The sequence below is a fragment of the Alosa alosa genome, chromosome 17 (assembly GCF_017589495.1).
Source record: "Alosa alosa isolate M-15738 ecotype Scorff River chromosome 17, AALO_Geno_1.1, whole genome shotgun sequence".
In the NCBI taxonomy this organism is placed as follows: domain Eukaryota; kingdom Metazoa; phylum Chordata; class Actinopteri; order Clupeiformes; family Clupeidae; genus Alosa; species Alosa alosa.
Window position 1 is genome coordinate 19,283,486 of NC_063205.1, and position 21,965 is coordinate 19,305,450.

General features: G+C 42.6%; 1 protein-coding gene across 2 annotated transcripts in view; it reads right to left on the minus strand.

The window, feature by feature from the left end:
- Positions 1–8,654: 8,654 nt before the first annotated feature.
- The window catches only part of fmnl2b (formin-like 2b), a 22,236-nt gene continuing 8,925 nt past the window's right edge, over positions 8,655–21,965 (minus strand). Inside the window, exons 12-28 of one of the 2 annotated variants that reach the window (XM_048267415.1) lie at positions 21,685–21,834; positions 21,036–21,137; positions 19,588–20,086; positions 19,143–19,328; positions 18,471–18,491; positions 18,101–18,225; positions 17,491–17,693; positions 15,371–15,605; positions 14,895–14,963; positions 14,693–14,773; positions 13,961–14,090; positions 13,050–13,213; positions 12,693–12,794; positions 12,368–12,469; positions 11,561–11,684; positions 10,682–10,810; positions 8,655–10,030 (exon numbers count right to left, since the gene is read on the minus strand). In XM_048267415.1, coding sequence (XP_048123372.1) covers positions 10,719–10,810; positions 11,561–11,684; positions 12,368–12,469; positions 12,693–12,794; positions 13,050–13,213; positions 13,961–14,090; positions 14,693–14,773; positions 14,895–14,963; positions 15,371–15,605; positions 17,491–17,693; positions 18,101–18,225; positions 18,471–18,491; positions 19,143–19,328; positions 19,588–20,086; positions 21,036–21,137; positions 21,685–21,834 — 2,385 coding nt within the window. In that variant the 3' untranslated portion in view covers positions 8,655–10,030; positions 10,682–10,718. The remainder of the gene's footprint in view (positions 10,031–10,681; positions 10,811–11,560; positions 11,685–12,367; positions 12,470–12,692; positions 12,795–13,049; positions 13,214–13,960; positions 14,091–14,692; positions 14,774–14,894; positions 14,964–15,370; positions 15,606–17,490; positions 17,694–18,100; positions 18,226–18,470; positions 18,492–19,142; positions 19,329–19,587; positions 20,087–21,035; positions 21,138–21,684; positions 21,835–21,965) is intronic. The other variant, XM_048267416.1, reaches the window with a different exon arrangement.

The window sequence follows — 21,965 nt, forward strand, 5'->3', positions numbered from 1 at the left end:
CCCTAGTGGTGAAAGGTCACCAAAATAATTATGCAGTCTTAATATGTGGTCATGACTCCACATACCAAGTTTGGTTTAAATCGGTGAAAGTATTGATAATTATAGCACCCCTAGTGGTCAAAGGTCACCAAAATAATTGTGCAGTCTTAATATGGGGTCATGACTCCACATACCAAGTTTAGTTTCAATCGGTGAAAGTGTTAATAAATATAGTGCCCCTAGTGGTCAAAAGACTCCAAATTTATTGTGCGTCTTCAGGATGGGGTCTCAAGTCCATGTACTAAGTTTGGTTTCAATATGTGTAAGCATTGCTGAGATATGAGCCTACTTCCTGTGATTATAGCGCCACACTGTGGTCAAAATGTACCAAATTTCTTGAGCCTCCTCCTAATTGGGTCCTGAGCACATGTAGTAAGTTTAGTCTTGACACGAGAAAACCTTGCTGAGATATCACTTCACTTCCTGTTTGGCAGCTTTGCCGACAATTTTAATTGGCTGTTACGGGAGAACGGTTTCAGATTTGAAGACAAAAAGGGATAACTTTTTTGAGGCTTGGTCTGAAGATCATCTGCACCAAGTTTCATGAAAATCGGACAAACTTTGTGACCTGTGAAAACTTTTAGGTGTTTTTGATTAAATCCAATATGGTGTAGGGTCATATCTTAGCAATGCTTTCACATATAGAAACCAAACTTGGCATATGGACTTAGGACCCCATCCTGAGGACACACAATACATTTGGTGACGTTTGTCCACTAGGGGGGCGCTAGAGATACAGGAAATTAGCTCATATCTCAGCAACGCCTTTAAATATCGAAACCAAACTTGGTATATGGACTCGGCACCCGATCCTGAGGACACACAACACATTTGGTGTACTTTGACCACTAGGGGCGCTATAATTAGGAAGACTTTTTCGTATCGACACCAAACTTGGTACGTTGATTCGTGAACACATCCTAAGGACCCACAATTTATTTGGTGTACTTTGACCACTAGGGGTGCTATAATTATCAACACTTTCACCGATTTAAACCAAACTTGGTATGTGGACTTAGGAGTCAGGCTGGTGCAAAATTCCGAATTTTAGAATGGATCTCCATTCAATTCACGAATTGGAATTTGAATTGAATTGGCTCCGCCCCACAGGAAGTTGAATTTGAATTGGAATTGGAATGACAGGAAGTGGAGTTAAATTCATGGCAATTCAATGCAATTCCACAGTCAAACAACAGGAAGAATGTGTTGAATCTCACATGCATTCAGTTTTGGGAAAGTTACTTTGGATTGTAAAATTGAATAGCTATTCTTACTTAAAATGTTTAGTTGGTATAACTCAGTTTTTGTCTTTTGTTGATTATGTTGATTTTGCTTTTTGAGATAACTTGGCTAAAAGGAGTAATTTAAGTGAACATGATCATTTAAATCGAGTAAACTATACTTGAATTGCTTAAGTTTTGCTACACTGTGAAGTTGGTTAGTTAGTTATCCTTACTTAACCTGTTAGTTAACTGTAGTTTAAAAAAAAAAAAAAACATGCAAACCGATTGCCTTGAAATTACAGACTAATCTGGGATAGGAATTCCAAGTTGTACTACACTCTGAAAGTACTGCACAATGAAGGGGAGACCTCACTATGTACCACCAATATGTGGCACACACCTGGGTTTGTCCAGCGGTTTAGGGAACCCCCTAATCTTTGATGTCCACAGTGAGTCAGGACTTTGTTTTACCACTTCATTCATAGGCCTGATTTTGGCATTTCAGTGTCTCCATGATGTTGTGAAGGCATTGGGGTTGATATTAATATCCTGACCAGAGATGAGAGTGCATGTAATGGACAGCCACTAACACCACCATGTCAAATAGCAACATAAGTTTGCAAGGAGAGCACCCATAAAAATCCTAATCAAGCTCACATTTAGCCTTAGTAACTTAGCAGAGACAGGGTACCTGTATGTATGGTTTCCAGCTACAGATCTGTGTCTGTCTATAACTGTCAGCACTAGTTCTACTCACAGGTTTGGTCTGTTTTGGATAGTCATTGATGGGGTGATGTATCAATATAAATCACATATCAATTACACAACAACACTATATATAGCCTTTAGTGTCACCGTCACTTTGTTATTGTAACTTAAGATTGAATTTCAGGAAAGATTAATATGTGATCCTTTAAACAATATGTAGGCCGGGTCTGTGGTATTCTGGAAATGCATTTTTGTCATATCAGTTAGCTGAACTGTGACATTGGTTAGCACAACTTCAATACACCTTTTGTGTTAAATAAACATACAGTATACTTTACTTGTAATTGTAATGACCAAGTTAGTTATGAAGCTAGCGAAGCGGTCATATAGGGATTGTCAATTTTTTTTTTTTTCCTGTCATCTACTTCCTGAATTTTTGGTCAACGATACCCGGGACACCGAACCACCGGGACACATGAAATTTGGTGGGTATGTAGCCCCACTAGACTTTTACGGAAAAATTTCATTTTAGTCCCGGGGTCCACTCCCCGTGCTGGGCCCCTCGAACCGCAAAAAAAGCAGTTTTTCCTAAATAACTACCTGAACCGTGGCACCGAGGATGAAGAATCTTTTATGGTATGTTGGTCTCAAGGGCCCACATCAATCTGGCCCATAATCACTCATTTGTGATTTGCACCCCCCCGGTAAAAAATGAAAATGCAATATTATTCTGCTTTAATCGCCCCTATCTTCAGTTAAGATGTTCAGAACTGCACCAAATTTTATTTGTATGATTGACCTGGCATTCTCTGGGGGTATGCCAAGTTTAGTAGTAAATTTCATCCATGGGGGTCTTAAAAAAAATAGATTATGTGTACATTTAGTGACTGTGCACACATGCACACACACACACAGGCACCCACATACTATCGGTATTAGAACGGCGGATACATAATTACTAATTCAGTAGGATTAAAAGAAAGCCAAAATATATATTCATCATCATCATCATGGCTGCATTTCCAGTATTGGCGATAAGTAGTCGTTTGTCCACTAGATGGCGCATGGTTGCAGTGAGACGTAATTTTGTTGGAAGTTAAACGTGGGTTGGAATAACAATGGACGCTTCCTACAAGGACTATAGTTTACCGCAGAGAACGTCTAATAAGGATAGGATGATGTTCACATGAAATGTAATTCCCATTTCTTCTTGAAGCCGAAATAAATCTGAGGATGTTTATCGGACATGCTTGGTTTTACTGCAGATGCGTTAATCTTATAATATCAATAAGGACCTAGGTAATGTTACCATTAGCGTTGGTTGAGTGATGGAGGCCAATTTGATTGATTGCATTTGTAGAAAACTATAAATGCGGTTATACCAAGCAAATTGATAGCAGCACTGTAATTGTATCTTTCGACTGTCATTTGTTGCATGTGCTACAAAAATCATTCTGTGCATTGGAAGATTTACCAACGTTACACCGGTCTGATACAGTTTTGCCTATACATGCGTGAGACTGACACGCCTGTTTATTTTGTTTTAAGTGCGTGAGGGTGTGAGAGGGGAATCGATGTGCTTTGATTCCAGCTTGGTAGTTGTAGTCTGTGAAATTAAAAAGCACGTGTGTGTGAAGTATCCAAACAATGACACCTTCATTTCATTATGGCTGCTTTAGCAACACACCTTAAGCTACTGTGTAGTGGGTCCCATTTAGAAGTGGCTACTTCATTCGCACTTTCCTTGACTCATGGAGCTGCGTGAATTTTATTACAACTTTTCGCCACGATATGGCAATTTAAGTCCGCTTGATACTGTAAGGCGTAAGCCATTGGTTTCCAAAGGAGATTTTATTTGTGTCGCCAGCATAGCCTATTGACAATTTATTTTGTAAATAGGCCTACCTTATAAGCCTACCTGTAGCTTAGGGAAGCGAACAGCTTTCTATTAGGATCTAGTGTGTTAGTTACAGTTTTGTCATAACTCCCTGATTTGAATAGAATAGAATAGCATTTAGAATAGCCAGAGCGTGAACAATATCGGGTGCCTATGGACTAGGCTTGGTGAACCCAGCCTGATCTGCCCGCTATTTATTTTTTGATTTCTTAAAAGATTGAGGTTGGTCTGGTGAAAGCCAGACTAGCCATGGACCTCAGTTACACAATGCAAGGGAACATGAATCAGCCTATATTTGCACGAACAATAACGGGCAACAGCTCTTCAACTTTGGCCCGTTAAAATGTGTATTAACAGTCTAGCGACGCATTTCATCAAGGCCCATTTGGACATGTCAGTTACCACTAGATGTAAAAGAGCATTTCGTTTCAGACTACTGTTACTTAATTTGTGCATTAACAATAACGTTTCAGACTACTGTTACTTAATTTGTGCATTGACAATAAAGTATTACATGAACTAAAGATGACTAAAATCTTATGTAGAAGAAGAAACATTCACAAAAAATCCATCCATCCAAAAATGACATTTGTTTTTGATAGCTGTTGAAAACGGCATGGAACTGACAGAGATGTTTTTGTTTATAAATAAATAAATAAATAAATAAATAACATTATGCTGATACCTTTTGCTTTTCCCAAATACAATGTAGCCTACAGGTGTAAGTGACCTTTCATCAATCCAGTTGCAATGGATGAACTGTGATGAACTGCCCTACTTGTGATTGTTTAGAGATGTTAAAGGTTTTATAACAATGCTACATCTTCTTTGGCTATTCTACAATCTATTCACCTTTTCAGCACCAGTAGGCTACTCTCTGTGCAGCCGCACACACACACTCAGGCATGCCAAACGAGCATACACAAACGTTTCAAGAGTGGGGGATGGAGTAAAATATGGAGACAAATTGAAGTGTGATTTATTTTCGCGGAACGGATGTACAGGACTGAGCGGCGGTCATATTTTGTACCGCTATGCGGTACATCTAGTTGAAATTGCAATTCTGTGTAGGCTACTGTACTGTAAGTGCACTACACTAAGTGAGCATTTGTTTGCACAACTTGACATTACAGACAAATCTGGAATGGGAATTGCATAGACAATCAGTTTGCATGCTTTTGTTAACAGGTTAACTAAGATTATAAACTAATTTTACAGTGTAGCACAAACTTCAGCAATTCAAGTATAGTTTACTTGTCTGTTTACTTTTCTACATCAAAATGAAGTAACACTCATTTTACGCAAGTAATCTCAACAAAAGACAAAACCTGAATTCTACTTACTATAACATTTTAAGTAAGTAAAACTATTATGTTTTACAGTGTGGAAATATAATTTTTTACTGTTTTAAGTTACAAGTTGTGTGTTTAATGCTATCATATCTGACATATGCTGTTAGGGTTCATTGTAAAACACTACCCTTAAATTATATGAATTTCTTCGAATTTCAATTCTACTTCCTTTAATTCAAATTCGAATTGTAATTCTACATCCTGTTTTTGACCTTCATTCAAATTCAATTCAAATTCAAGAATTTAATTGGAATTTATGAGTCATTCTCAATTCAATTCTGAATTGTGCACAAGCCTGTTAGGAGTACATCTTGAGGACACACAATAAATTCGGTGACCTTCGAATCCAGTCCAGTCCAGTTCAATCAAGTCCAATCCAATCCAATCTAACACAACACAGTCAAGTCCAGTCCAATCCAATCCAATCCCAACTCCTGCTTAACTGCTTGGCCCCCTCATTGCTGCTTGCAGCTATATTTTCCCCTTGATATTCCCTCCCCCCTTTTTTATATGTGTTGACCTTTAGCTATTTTTGCCGTGCCTCTCCTCTCCTCTCCACTCCTCTGTTCCCTTCTCCTCCGGCTGCCCTGTGAGTAGGATGTATTTCAGTGATTACTGTTCACGAAATGGGCCTCCATTAGGACGGATGGCGCCGAAGCACACCATGTGGGCTAAAATAAAACTCGGATACAAAGGATGGAGGTGCTGCGGGATATTCGCTCATAATAGACGAGGTAACTTTGTTAGGCCTTTCTCTTTTTGTGCATCTGGCTGCCATGGGCTGGAAGCGAACTGTTTTTCGGTTGTCCATTCACATGTGTGTGTGGTTCCATCTGCCACGGCACAGTTGATGAGTCTTCATCAAATCTGCTACAGTTGAAATAGAAAAGCTAGATGAAATAATATCTGCTTAAGGTTGCAAGGTCAAAGGTCAATGATACATGAGCTCATACGATATTGCTTAAACACATATGCCACATCTCCTAAACATGTTCACAGTTTTTCACCAGCATTGTCATATTTACTATATAAACGTTTCATAACATGGTTAGCCACTCACTGTCATGAGGTCACAGGTCAAGGTCAAGTTTTGTCCAGGGAATTTTTTTTGTGGATTTCTTCTGTTCTGGCTGCTGGAGGCTACACAAAGACAAAGAGAATATCATTGAGCAGTACTGTCTATCTTTATCATCTGACCTACAGTGCATGTTTATTATTTATTCCCTTCTTAACCAGGAATTAGTTTTTGTTGACATGTGGATTAACATGGTGTCATGAGCTCTCTCTCTGCCTGGTAACACGCGCTGATTAAAGTCTGATGACCTCCACCTGTTCCTGCTCTGCTCTGCCTCACCCTCGTTTACCTACCAGCTGCACTGCATTCACCACTCATCATGCCCGGTATATAAAGCCTTGCTTTTCCAGTCCACACTTGTCAGATCGTCTGCAAACCCGCACCAGTTACCTGCCTGTCTTGGAAAACGACTCTGACTCTTTGCCTGTGAACCCAGACCATTTCGACTACTTCTTTGATCTCCAGCCCGGTAATCTTGACCTGCCTTCCGTCTCTCTTCTCACGAATACAGCCTAGCCCTTGACTGTACTGCTGCTTCGTTTCAATTGCTGTTGTGTGTGTGTTTCCCCAGGACTTCCCGGATCATCCAGCTCCTGCCATTGCTGCTTTCGGCTATTGGGGGAACACACACCGCATAGACTCTTGGAACTCCCGGAACCCCTGTAATCCCCCAACCCTTAAATAAACATTCTAACGTGACGCTTTTGTGGTCCTCGTCCTGTTTGGTGTCTGACACATGGTTAGGTTTAGGTTTGTGACATCAGTGAATTCCTTTGGTTGGTCAGGTTTTGATCTGCAAGGTCTAGTTTGAAGACCAAAATGTACAAAACATATTCCATACACACATCTTGTTAATGAAAATTGTGGGGTTTTTAACCTTTCAAGTTTGTGCACTCTATCAAGTTCCTTGATATTGATGTTGTTTTTGTGTGAATGTGTGAATCTCATTTGAGGTTTGACTCAGGTCGGGCCTGGGTCTGGGCAACTTGGTAACTCTCCTGGTAACTGGTGGGCTTCACTGGGCGTTCCCCTACACGCAGACCGATCCCCTTTCGCTTGGTCTGTGAATTATCCTGAAATCAAGGCTCAAGACCTTTTTTCCTTCTCCAAAGGAGAAGAAAGGACAGGACTGTGTGCCGTGCTTCACCGGACGCCATTGTTGGCCACCCACTGCCTCGCCCCCTCCTCTCCCTCCAACCCCTTGTCCAACCTTTTCCACAGGCTGCCTCCTGAGAGCTTGTGACAGTGGCAGTTGTGAGGTCTGCTGTTGGGCTCCCTGTGGCGTGAGGAGCTGTCACCTTGCATTCACCTCCTCTTTACTTCTGCTCCGCAGACTGATCTCTGCTCTCAGAGAGGGGCACGTGTGTGTGTGTGTGTGTGTGTGAGCGAGAGAGAGAGAGAGACAGACAGAGTGGTGGGTGAGGGTATGTGTGTGTGCCTGAGAGAGCGGGAGGGAGAGAGGGAGAGAGAACTGGGGGAGAGATGATGCAGCAGAAGCTGCCAGAGCTACAGGTACATGCACATAGCAAAACCTCTGATTCAATAAACTGATGGGTTCATACAGGACTTAGACCTAAACTGCATTCTAAGGTTTTCCATCATTTTGTAATCCAACTGACTTTGTGGACTACAGAAACCCTGACCGAGCAAAAACACGTCACATGAGGGATGTGAATGAATCTGGGCCCAACATTATCAAACAGAGATGTTGGATTATTGCAGCCAAACATGCAAAAGTGGCCGGTCAGGTAGGCAATCCATTATTCCTGGTGCACTGCTACATTAATCCACTGTAGCTGGCACTTAACCCAATTAGTTCATATGAGACATTAGCTACACTGAGCCGCAAAATATACATGAGATTTAAATTCACTGTGAACAGATATGTAATTAAAATGACTTAACAGGATCTGTGACTGACTCTGTATCATTGCACTGTTTCGCAAGAAGAGAACTAAAGTCTCTGTGTATGGCATGGTACAGATGTAGAGGAGCTTTATGACAGTGTTTTGTCGCCATCTAGTGGTGTAGATAATATAGGACAGGTACTGGAAACAAGATTGTTTCTGTGCAGCATTCAGATCAGTGTCAGATCTGCTACACATGTAATATGATGTAATCTGGGCTGGTATTTGTCCCACATGGGACTGCCTGACTTGACAATTATAACAGAACAAAGACAGTTAATCTCTTGGAGGTTAGTCTGCCATGACCTCATTTCATTGTCATTTCAGGGCATCAGGGCACTACGTATTTGCGCACGGAGGGATTTAAGCACATCGATGCTATTAAATTATACATAAGGTGACCATGAAAACACAAAAACAATCAGAGTGAAAACAAACTATGACTCCACTTAATAAAGTGACAGTATTTGTTATTTTTATTTGATGATAGCCATTGAAAGATCAGGGATTCCAGTTTAGCAGAATAGGATCAAGGTAGAAAAGGAACGTGTGCTACTTAGGTGTCCATTCAGGTTTTTCAGTGGATTAACGTGCAAATGGCAGACAAATCTATCACATGTTACAGGAGTGACGAGTGAAAAGAGTGATGTTAGGTCAACGGTCAAAAGTCAAAGGTCAGAAACGGGTGGATACACTTTTCATACGAGGTTGGTCCAAGGCAGTCTTCACCACAGTGTTAAATAAAATCTACTCAAACATCATAACTTAAAAAAAGGAACAGGGATCGTAAGGGAAGGTGTTAGTTTGGCTCACGTGGGTATTTACAGTATTACAATGGATGGACGATGTAAAAAATAAGATGTTCGACTTTCGTAGCAAAATATATGTACATTTACAAATCATTTTTTTTTTGTTCTTTCACACGATTACTTCCTAATTTAAAAAAAAGAATGAACTCTTCACGACGACGTTCATTCACTTGAACACAACCAGCAGAAAACAACAGTCAGTGTCACAAATGAAATGCATACTTCTTTTTTTCTTTTTTAGCACGCGGGATGGCCATGCCTTCACAAATTCACTCCAGGAGTCTAGAACAGTTTTCTCTCTCTAGAGCTTCTTATTCCAGTATGTTGACTTGATGCACACCCCTTTCTTCTTTAACCTGTTGAGGAGTACGGTCACAAATATGTGATTAGAATGTTCGCGAACCGAGAGTTCCACATTATGATGTCACAATTACCCTCAGAGATTTTTCCCTTAGACTGTATAAGGAACACTGAAACTATAGATTGTTTGCGTAGAATTCTAGAAAAAAAGAGGAAAATAATTCACTCCTCAACAGGTTAAGACGTGAATGCAGATTAATACGCACGAATAAAAGTCTGTAAAAAGTGCATGTTGGGCACTCGAGCCTCGCTCCAGGACAAAAGAGACTGACAACACTGGACGGCAATGATGGGAAAAAAAAATTACACTGGAGCAGCCAAGTCTCTTGTAGTGCCAAGACCCCACCCCAGCACCACACCTTGGTATGGAGACTGACTAGGCAAAGGTATCCCATAAAAACAAAACAAAAAAAAATATATTACATCCTCACTGCTTGCTAATAGTCCAGAAACAGTGATTTTAAAATGAGATGATGAGAGATGTCCCTCAGAAAGGGAGAGAAGCACCATTCTGCTGGCCCCCTCCTCTCCTCCTCCTGTTTGTGTTCAGTAGTTAGGTGGTCACCTCCATACTGAGGGCCTGCAGCAGTTGATCCTCTAACTTCTTCCTCATGCTCCTCCGGATGCCATCCATCCGTCTATAGGGCTGGCTGCGCAGACCTGCATGGATGTATGGAAACACGCACACATAGACACACACACGCACGCACACACACACACACACACATACACGCACACACACACAGTAGTTGTAAGCAAACAGTATATCTTGTATCTTGTACAAACATGTATAAATTGCATTATAAGTGAGTTCTATGAAGGACTGAACTGCATCACACATCCCAACCCTTGGTACAGATGCAGTATGCATCTGCTAAATTACTTGAGACAGACGTTATGCCTCATACTACTTTCACTGAAACAGTGGAGTATTTGTTCTTGGATAACACATCTTTTCTAAAACAAGTTTGCTCTTGTACCACACTACTGTACATTTGAATGCAGTTCAGCACTTCACATTGTCACTGTTGCACATGCGCCATGTAGTTGTGGGATGAATGAACAGACGACGTCAGATGCTCAGATGCAGAGATGCAGAGATGTCCTCCCCTTTCCCACATGCAAACCCAGCGACTCATGCAGTGAGAGGAACGATATGGCGTGAATGAGGACCGTGGAAAGATGGACGGGAGAGAGAGAGAGAGAGAGAGAGAGAGCTGGTGAGTTCGGGAGAGACGGCGTTGGTAGGAAGAAGAGAAAGAGAGAGAAAGAGGAATGGACGTGAGAGGAGAGCGAGTTTCGGAAAGCCACCTTGTTGACGAGGAGGAGGAGAGGTTTTTGTTTTAGGCTAATAGTGGAAGTCCTCGTTGTGGGCGGGGTCACAGAAGAAGCGCGAGCCCCGTTTGGCTGATCGCGCCGTAAATGGGACAGTCTTCAGCACTGCAGCGAGACAACAGCCAATCACAAGCCAGAAATACAGCTACTGCTCATTTAAACAGATCACCTGGGACATGCTTGCTACATAGACTTAGACTTGCTATCCTAGTTCCATACATAGACTTGCTATCCTAGTTAGCAACTATTACAATAAACATGTACAGGTTTCTAAGGTTACGACTTTGCCCAAAGTAAAAACCTAGTCTCACAGATAAACTTAAATTACCTATGTTTCTTAGTTAAAAAAGCACACTTTTCCATAAAGAAAACCATGTAAACTAAAGACAAGTAAAAAAACATTTCTTATGAACTATGATTTCAAGCCTGGAACATTGATCTTTTTTAATTTCAGGTTTAATATGACTAATGAGGCAGGTTTGAATATGATGCAGGTATTCACTGATGTAGTTTCAAATCACTACCGGTACTTAATTTTAAGTGTCAAATGAGACTAGGAAATAATGACCACAGTGCAGACATTTTCATCCCTGTAAAACCTCACACAGGAAATGGACTGGATGTGTGGACATTTTCACATGTTAGATAAACACCTTTGTGTGTATGTGCATCCATGCGTGTGTGTCTGTGTGGGCATTCATGTGTGTAATACTGCAATGTGACTTTATCGACAGGTATTGAACTGTGCCACTGTTTGTTTGATTGTTTGTGTGTGTGTGCGCACGTGTGTGTGTGTGTGTGTGTGTGTGCGCACACGTGTGTGTAGCTGGTGAGGTCCACTGAACCGTGCCATACCTGTGATGATGTCCTCGATGGCGCCATCTTTGCCCTCGTAGACGTGGCGGCTGTCTTTGCCCTGTTTGCGTCTCAGCTCAGTGATCAGGTCCTGCTGCTGACGCTTGCCCTTGTGAGATGGTGACTGTTGGAAAAGATAATGGAGTCATCTTCGGCCAAGAACTACACTGTCAAAATGTTAAAGCATTCCACCCTATAGACCTATAGGCCTACTATTGAAACTACTGCATAATGAGTATCTAGCAGCTTTACAGAATCCTGTAAAAGTACAAAGAAAGAGTTGGTGACAGGAAGGTATTCTTGTCCACACAGAACCATTGTAAGTGCAAGTTTAATCAGATTGAACTATATACTATAAGGCCCTGTGTCCAACATTTGCGTTTTTTGCGCCGATGGTGGCTATTTTCTATACAAATCCTATGAAGTTCAGCATTCACAGCGCTCAGCACCCTAGGTGAAAAAAACCCCGCAGCTCTCAGAGTGCTGAAAGTTGAAATCTGTTCAACTTTTACAACAGTGCTGGGCTCGTCAATGTCACTTCTCTCTCGACGACCAATCAGAACTTCGTAACCTACAGTAGCAACAATAAACACTTGACTTAAGCGCTCCGAAAATGAGGTTGAGGGCACTGTCAGCACAAAAAAACGTGATTGGTGGACACAGGCCCTTAAATGTGCTGTGTATGAAATGAAAGGCAATGACCACACTATCCAGCTGTGTGTAAGCTCCCCATCTCCACCCTAGAGAACAGCGCTGTCCATCTAAGCATGGCACTGCTCTGAGGTTGATGTTGGGAACCAAACGCACCTGCTGGTCCTCTTGCTCCTCCATCATGGCCTCTTGTTCTAGAAGTTTCTCCATCATCATCTGCTCTTGCTTCTTCCTCTGCTCGTTCTCCTCATCCGCTTGCTGTGGGACACAAAAAACAGGTACGGTCAGTCCGGTCAAGTCCTTAAAATGCATCTTCTGTGTCTTATAAACATACCAGGCAACAGGACCCTTAAATGGAGACTTAAAACAGAACAAACAGCCAAACAGCACTCACAACAGCACAAACTGCAAATTTGTTTTAATTAGGTGGAAATGTATGCAAGAGTGGCTGGGCTGAGTGTGTGACGTTGTGTTTGCTTACCCGGTAAGACTTGACAAACCGAACAAACACGGGGAAGAAGACGGAAGGTGGCATGGTCTTGGCACTCTCTCCAAAGAACTTCACCACATCATCAAACGCGTCCTTACAATGAAAAATAACACCATTAACATTTCGAAGTAATAAAAATAAAAAAAGTAATGAAAGTAAAAGTAATAAAAATATAAAAATATGAATGCAATGCAGAATGCAGTGCAGAATGCAGAGTGCAGTGCTTTACATTTGTAAACATGTAACACAATAATAAAGAAGAAAATAATAATAATAATAATAGTAATAATAATAATAATAATAATAATAATAATAATAGTAATAATAATAATAATAATAAGTCCTCACCTGGGCAATGCGAGCATCATCCTGCAGCTTCTTGAGGCGACCCTCTGTGTGGTGGGCGAAGTCCTTGAGGAGGGAGTTGTGTCCGTGCATGCTGTACTCGCGGCGCGTCAGGTCCATGCCCCTCTGCAGCTCTCGCACGTCCAGCAGCACGTTCTCCAGGGACACTGGTGATGTAAACACACGCACGGTTTTGGTCGGAGTTATTTGACTGCTTTTACAACTGTTTCTCTTGAGGAAGTTAGTTTTCACTGATGGGGTAATGGACAGCATGCAGTAAATACATATTGATCCTTAATCAATACAAAATACACTGGTGATGTAAACACACGCACGGTTTTGGTCGGAGTTATTTGACTGCTTTTACAACTGTTTCTCTTGAGGAAGTTAGTTTTCACTGATGGGGTAATGGACAGCATGCAGTAAATACATATTGATCCTTAATCAATACAAAAAAAAGACAGTTTAAGAATGGGTCAACTTTAATATAAATAATCAAGAGGTCAACTTCACAGCTGGGGAAAACCCATTCTTGAGCTAAATGTTTCACATTTGAAATAAAAAATGCTTTTTGTGCTGGAAAAAAGTATGTCCTCTTACAAAGAGGCTACACTGGGTGCATAAAAACGCGTTCCACTCGCGGCGCATAAAAAACTATTTTAGAAGACTGGTCAATTTTTTTCGAATGTACACAGCGTTATCACGTCTGGTGTAGCCAGTACAATTGATCATTGTGGTTGGAGCAGACGCAACGCCAACGGAGCGCTTCAGTTACGCTCCCCCCTGTTAATGGAAAAGGCTGGCAACGCCTACCTACCAATTAAGGACAGAGGAGGAAGAGAGAGACAGAAAGAAAGAAACAAGAAAAAAGGAATATGAAGAGAGAGAGAGAGAGAGAGAGATAAAAATCTCACCGGCGGCAGCTTTCTCCACGTAGTGCAGCTCGTTGTAGAAGAGAGACACAACGGGGTACTTCTCCTTCACCACGTTGGCAATGTAGTGCAGCAGAGTCAGCTTCCTGTCCGTGGACTTGGTCTCCAGCAGCTGCGGGGGAGGAGGGTGAAAAAGCCGGACCATGAATCCAACCAGCAGGACTTTAATTAGCCATGATGGAACAGCCACACATGCTTACATACATACATACAGTATATACAGTACATACATACATACAGTATATACAGTACATACATAACAAATGCAGTATTCACATGGCCTTGAGCCATAGCAATATTCAACAGAGATCGTATCATATTAAAGTAAATTTGGAGAGGCAAAAGATGCCTAAGGATTAAGATTTATTGGAACATGTGACATCCTAAATTGCCAGTAGAATTTCAGAATACACGTTCACAAAGGGTGAACTCAGTATACTGCATAGCAGTGTTTCTCAAAGTGTTGGATAGGCCCCACTAGTGGGGAATAGAGACATGACAGGTGGGGCACGAAGAACAGGAGGACATTTATCTTTATTGTCTTTTTTATTTGACAGGGAAGATCAAAGTAGACAAAATAGCCACATACAAATATAGGAATCATATACAGGCCTGCATGTACATTAAAACAGCATCAACCTACAGTATAGGCCTAAGTATGTTGTATGTGCAGGTGATGTATAGCCTATGAGTATGTCACTGTAGTGTGCTCACCAGATCCAGACTCTGTAGTTTGAATCCGTAGACAGCTCCCCTCTTGCTGCTGTTCATGTAGTTCCCCAGGGCCAGGATGATCTAAGGGAGAGAGTCACAAAACACACACAGGAACATGAATGCACACAGAAATAGAACTGCAGCCCAAAATAACAGCATCAGAGACATAGAGACACAAACACACACACAGGACATAGTTTACCTCCAGAATTTTCTTCAGCTTCTGCGAAGACTTGATGGAGACTGAAGCAGCAATGATTGCATGAAGTTGCTGTGAAGAAATATTGTGGTGGTTAGTGTATATGGTTGTGTATGTATTATACACACACTAAGAACAAAAAAGGTTTCATGTAAAATCTTGTTTTTTGGCATTGACACAGATAAAAGAATCTCTTGCATGTGATTGCAGCCAAGGATTTTGATATATTATATTATCATATTTTTACATTTTTTTACTTTTACTTGAGTTTGAGAGTGAGTAATGAGAAAAGGAACTTTATTCATTGACTGAATCTCCTCTTCATCAATCAACCGAGTTTTCCCACACCTTTATGTCCATTGCACAATTCATCTATCCATCTAAACATCCCTCCCCCCATCCAACCATCCCCCAACCACCCTCTTTTCCATCCACCCCTCCCTCCATCTCTCCCTCCTCCGCCTCCCCTCCATCCGTACCGGTGTGAGCATCTGCATGCTGTCGGTGAAGTTGCCCATGAAGGCCATGATGCTCATGCGCTGTGGCAGCCGCTCGATCTTGCTGAAGAGCATCATGAAGCGGTCCTCGTCCGTCAGGCCGTCCAGGGGCCGCCGCTCGCGCTCGTACTGACGCAGCATCTTCACCTCCGCCTCCGTGGGCATGAAGCGCATCAGGCACTCCACAAAGTCCAGGGGCACCGTGCGCAGGTCGAACCTGCGGGAGGACACGACGGAACACACAAGCTGTTCAGAGACTGGACACGACCGCCAACACACAGGCTGTTCAGAGACTGCTGTTCACTTTTGTTTGTTTGAGGTCAGTGTGGACCAGGTTAAAGGTTGTATCAGTGATTTCAGGCCCAAAAAAGGTCCAAACTTAAATTATCACATTCATCTATTCTTTCCAAACGATCCGCTAGCTGTCTGCCCCATAAGCAGGCCGTCAAAAAAACGTGTCTCTAGGCAGCCTAGGCTCCGAGATTTGTACACAAAAACAATTGCTACCAGCAAGGGTTGGCAACCCACTCAAAGGCAAAATAAAGTGTTTCAACCAATAACCGATGAGATGCGCGTTTAGGAGAGTTTTAATTGCAAGGGAGGGAGGGGGAGGAAGTAGCGAGCTAGCTCTCTGTTTTGTTTGAACATCAACAGAAGTCACGTATCCTCCCTGCTATCGCTGATACAACCTTTAAGGATGGGTTGAAAGTCCGACTTGGTTAGTTCTGAGAATAGGATCAAGTTAACCAAGCTGACAAGTAAAGACACGGTACACATTTGCTACAGTAGGTTTGTATATATAGACACTCTAAAGAATTCGTACTTATGGAAAAACACAGTAGAAATACATTACTTTTTATTTAAAGTAGAAATTGTAACAAAACATTTGGCAAACTACTATAATAAAGACCAGAGTCTGTCATTATCAAACCCTAAACCAAGAGAGTGGCATATGGACCATAACAACTTGCAGATAACACCTGTGGTTAAAGCAATTTCCTCTATAAATGGCAAACCTTTGGGACTCACGGCCCAATAGCCAGGAGCACAAACACAGTTTTATCAGACAAAGTTTCTCCCAAGTGCACTGTTAAACGCTACACAGTTTTCTTTCACTCACAATTTTAGTTTTGTTTAGTTAAAGTTCTTAGAGGAAAAGATCGAAGACAGAAAAGTGGATTGAAACAGAACATGGGACAGAGTACATGAATAGGGGAAACTGAAAATGGGTAATTTACGTAGCTATTAGCTATTTAACAGTTATTAGCTATTAGTTTTTAAGCTAATTAACAGTAGGCTATCATTAGGCCTGAGTAGGTATGTGATAACAATAATTACTATGAAAAAGATTATCACGCCACTGGTGATATTCACCTGTCCTTTGATTTCAGTATTTTGTAATTCTCATAAGACCAACTCACCAATGTCAGATCCATACCCATTTTTCACAAGTGAATACAAATGAAATGTTTATAAGTTTTGGGACGGGTCTCATTCCCACTGGTCCCCAAGGATACCATTACCTTCTTCAATTGCCTATTTCTCTCTGAACATGTATATTTGCAGCGCTATTACACTGTGGGCAAAATGGTGCTAATTTCAAGCTGTCTGAAAGTTTGATAAATGAGTTCCCCAGGAGGCGCTGGAGCTATTTTGCATTCTGACCAGAGTTTTTCGCTCTGTTCAGACTCCATAAAGGCAGAGGACAGAGGAGCCGGAGAGAATACCAAGTTGGCATGGTAACCCAAGGTGAACAGAATGGAGTTCTTTCAGAGTTCTCTCCATTTCTTTCAAGTTTGGAAACCTTGACTTTAACTTTAACGGTGAACAAACCCACACGAGTCTAAATATCTTCCAAGACCAAATATAAAATGCAATACTAGTCACTGAAAGAACTACATAAAGCAGTGTGTCATGAAATCAATTAAAATGACTTGGCCTGCAAATGTTTCGAAGAGTCGTGATAACCAACTGAACCCACCCATGGTTTAGTTCCCACATTCTGATAAGACAAGGTCTTTACCATAGATATGAATACATAGATACCACATTGGACTCGTATTCTGTAGGACATGTTCAATCTAGAAGCGGGCAGCACTCACGTGTGGATGGCCTTGCAGATCTCCTCTGGACTCTTGCCTGCCTTGCGCAGGGTGATGGCCAAGTTCTTGGCCCTGTTGGCCTCCAGCAGTGACACCTTGTTGGGCCCCTTCTGTGGGGCCTTCTGCTTGCTCAAGGTCATGTCCACTGCCGGACCCTGGGCCTTGGTCTTGAACATCTCCTCAAACTCATCCACGTTCAGGTCCTGGAAAGGCCAGACAATGGAATAAAGTTCAGCAGACTGTCAGGAAAAGAATGCTCAGCAACATTCCATATGTCAGGTTATCCATATTACGGTTTATCACTCTGCTTTTAATTAGGCATGTTTAAATTGAAAGTGGAAATTGTGGAGGAATCCACATTCTGAAATGTAAAAATGTAGATTGGGCTAAAACATAAAAGACAGAGAAAATAACTTCATTCGTCAGCATGTAAATATCTGTTACAATTTGTTTCTTCCAGCTGTTGTGATCATCACTGTAATTATCAAATGATCTGGCAGCTCCACAGATTGGCACAGACAGCCGTTTGACAGTGACAGATTGATATGTGAATTGACAGACATACTGCATCTGTCTGCACAAGGTCATGCCCCAACACCACCCGCCGTACCTCCAGAATGCGCTCGTCATCAATCTCATTGAAGACGGTGCCATTGATCTGGTTGGGTTTAAGGGCGACCCAGTTGAACACTGGCATCCGGAACTTGGTCTTGATGGGCTTCTTGATCTTAACGGCTAAGAATCAGAATCAGAATAAGCCATCAGAACATTCATAACGTCAGCTTAAATCCCAGTGATATCGATTAAAAACGGAGTGGTCAGGAGGTTTGTTTGGAATGGAGACACAGATCTCCACAGAGATCTTTCACAAACAGTGTGAAGACATAAGACGGAGGGTAAAATGGCTGATGGACACAGCACCATCACAACACAGTGGAGTGTGGAGAAAGAGATTGGAAATTTGCAGAAAGGAAACCTACAGAAGAGCTTGATGGGTCCATCTTTGTGTGCAGCGAAAGAGAAGCAGACAGTCACAGGTTTAAAGAGGAAGAATCAGAAAGCACAAGAACACATCATTGCTCTCCAAATAAATAGTTCAACATAAAAAAAAACTGACTACTGCCTACTTTGCTTCCTATTTTACATAAGGGACTTTACATCAGCGTGAACTACCACAATGAGGTATCCATTAACTGCAGAGGATTCAGTTTGTTGCATATCAAAAGAGGAACCTATGAATATGGCAAAACCTGGCACCAGTGTGGAACCATAACGCAAGTTCAGACTAGATGAAAGCATCGACTAAAGTCTTATGCTCAACATTACAAACAGATATGAATGGAGTCTATGTCCATTTTCTGTGTTTCTGTGTTTCGTCCTTCCTTTTGTCTATTCACTTCATGCTAATGAATACAGGCGCAACAGATCAATGGATTAAACTGTCGTGTCTATTTACGTATGAAAATGGACCATAAACTCGTCTTAATAGATAAGAACTCAAAATGGCCGTTTCAGATAATTGACTTGTTTGTCATGCCACATATTCACATTACTGGTACTCTGGAGTCATATATGCTGGACAAATCAGGCCCTTGGAGGCTTTCCGCTAGAACTAGGGCTGAGAGTGTTTTATCGACTCGTCTGCAATGTACCTGTGAGTCCAGAGTTGAAGATGACCGTGGGGGAACCACAGCCAGGAAGAGGGGGTGCGATAGGGGGAGGAGGGGGAGGCAGGGGAGCAGAGATCTCCAAGTGGCCAGAGAGAGGTGGAGGAGGGGGAGGAGGAGGAGGAGGTGGGGGAGGAGGTGCAGCAGCAGCTGCTGACGGCCCGTTTTGTACTGAAGAGGAAAGAGAAAGAAAGTAAAAAAAATGTTAACTATATTATGAAAGCAAGTGACTTCACACTTTTCAACTTGTACTTTTTTTCTATAAGTTCAGCAGAGGTTGGACGAGATACACTGCAGATGCAATTACTTACAAATGGAGTCATGTCATCTACTCTCACGGAAATGTCTTGTTATACTGTTACTGGTGGCTTGATGCACATTTGTGATCAGACATATCAGAGGACCATTGAGTCACACAGTAGCCACTTACCGATCTGACCAAATGAGGGTATGGGCATCCCCCCGGAGCCAGGCATGGGTGGAGGTGGTGGAGGAGGTGGTGGAGGTGGCGGAGGACCAGGGGTCAGTCTGCCTCCATGAGCGCCCTGCGGTAGCCCTCCACTTTCACCAGGACCGTACAGCCCCATTCCACCCGCTCCCCCTAATCCGGAACATTCCGGCACTGGGGACGTCATGAGTGCGTGCAGGGAGGGTGGCGGGGAGGGGAGCAAGGTGGAGGAGGTGGCGGCACAGGCGGCGGCGGCTGAGGAGGAGGAGGCGATGGAGGAGGTGGAGGCACCGCCCTCGCTGCCACTGGAGTCTCCGCCCTCGCCGTCGCCCTCGCCCCGCTGGGTGATCTGCAGGCTGCTGCGGCGCTCCAGCTCCGTCAGCTTCTTCTCCAGACGGCTCTGCCGCTGGATGGCCTCGTCCTTCTCGCGCACCATCCGCCGCAGCGTGTGCACCTGTGAGCTGGCGTCTCGGTACACTGCCTACAAGTGTGTGTGTGTGTGGGGGGGGAGCAGAGGAGGGTGAGGAGGGGACGCACAGACCGGAGGTGGACAGAGGAAGAATGGAGAGTGTTGGAGTTTGGTGTGACATTTTCTTCCGACTGCAGTTTTTTTATGTTTGCAGGGGTTACTACTACTGCTTACCACAGCTACTTTTGATTTCAAAATTATAGCATCGTCCCCTCTCATCTCTGATTGGCCTGTCACCCTTTGTGCCCGAGGGAAATGTTAGTGTATTGTTGTGTGCCTGACTAGTATCTCAGTGAGATGAAACTGAACAGAGGTTCTAGGTGGGTGTGGCTAGGTAGGTGGGTGTGGCTAGGCTAGTGTGTGTGTGTGTGTAGGGGTAGGGATGGATGTAGAAACTGTTCCCAGCCTCAGATAATGAAGATCTGAAAGAAAAACAACTGGTGTGTGTGTGTGTGTGTGCAGCATAATCTCAATCCTTAAAACAACTGGTGTGTGTGTGTGTGTGTGTGTGTGTGTGTGTGTGTGTGTGTGTGTGTGTGTGTGCCACATAATAACTCACTTTTTGTCTATAATCTTTTTTAAGAGATATGTGCAATTAAAATAGTAGGGATGGATGTAGAAACTGTTCCCAGCCTCAGATAATGAAGATCTGAAAGCAGCACTCTCCTTAAAAACAACTGGTGTGTGTGTGTGTGTGTGTGTGTGTGTGTGTGTGTGTGTGTGTGTGTGTGTGTGTGTGTGTGTGTGTGTGTGTATGGTTTTGTGTGTGCAGATTTGTGTGTATGTGTGTGTGTGCGTGTGTGTGTGTGTGTGTGTGTGTGTGTGTGTGTGAGTGTGTTCCATGTGTGCGTGTGTGTGTGTGTATATGTGTATGGTTTTGTGTGTGCAGATTTGTGTGTACTTGTGTGTGTACGTGTGTGTGTGTGTGTGTGTGTGTGCTGTGTTTCATTAGACAACTCACTCGAGTGGACTCCAGCTCCTTGTTCTTCTGCATCAGCTGCTTCTCCAGTTCCACGATCTTGGACATGGCCTCATTTTCAGTGTCCAGAAGCTTATCGGTCAGCTGCAGGACACATATTTCAACAGTTAGGACGACATCCAACCGCCTGCTCATTTGGAAAGGGATTTGCCCATATACAAATGTTAAGTATCACCATTAAGCTGAATACAGTTGTTAGTGAGGGACGTATATAGCAAAATCATTAGAATCCCGTCAGCTTAATTGCTATTAGGGATGATTGCTTGTTTTACAAAGACAGTGCTGTGGGGTAAATGAACTGAAGCTCTGAGAATGCCTATAATTGCATATGAAATCAGGAAATACTTTAGAAAACATAGGGAAATTTAAAAGGAAAAACAAATAAAGAAAATAAAAAGAAAATAAACACTCTTCTTAACATATATACTTCATACATGTTACTTAAAGATAAAGGTCTAAGTCGCCAACCAATGACAATCTGTATAAGAGTAAGTGTTTTAGTGTGTGTCTTCATCCTCACTGTTTACTTGTAACTGAGTTTATGGCTGTCTACAGAATCTATGCTAGACTTAACAGACAGTGTGTGTGTGTGTGTGTGTGTGTGTGTGTGTGTGTGTGTGCCGGCTCTGACCTGAGACACGTTCTCCTCCAGCTCCTCAACACGCTCCAGCGCTGCGTTCTTGGTCTCGGCATCCTCCAGCAGTGTGCCCACGTCGAACAGGTTGTCCAGGTAGGCCTGGATCTGCACCTGCAGCTTATCACTCTCCGTGTGCTTCAGCCTCTGCAGGGAGAGAGAGAGAGAGAGAGAGAGAGAGAGAGAGAGAGAGAGAGAGAGAGAGAGAGAGAGAGAGAGAGAGGGGGGGGGGGGATAGATGGGAAGTGTCAACATAAGATTGTTTTATGTAGTAAAAT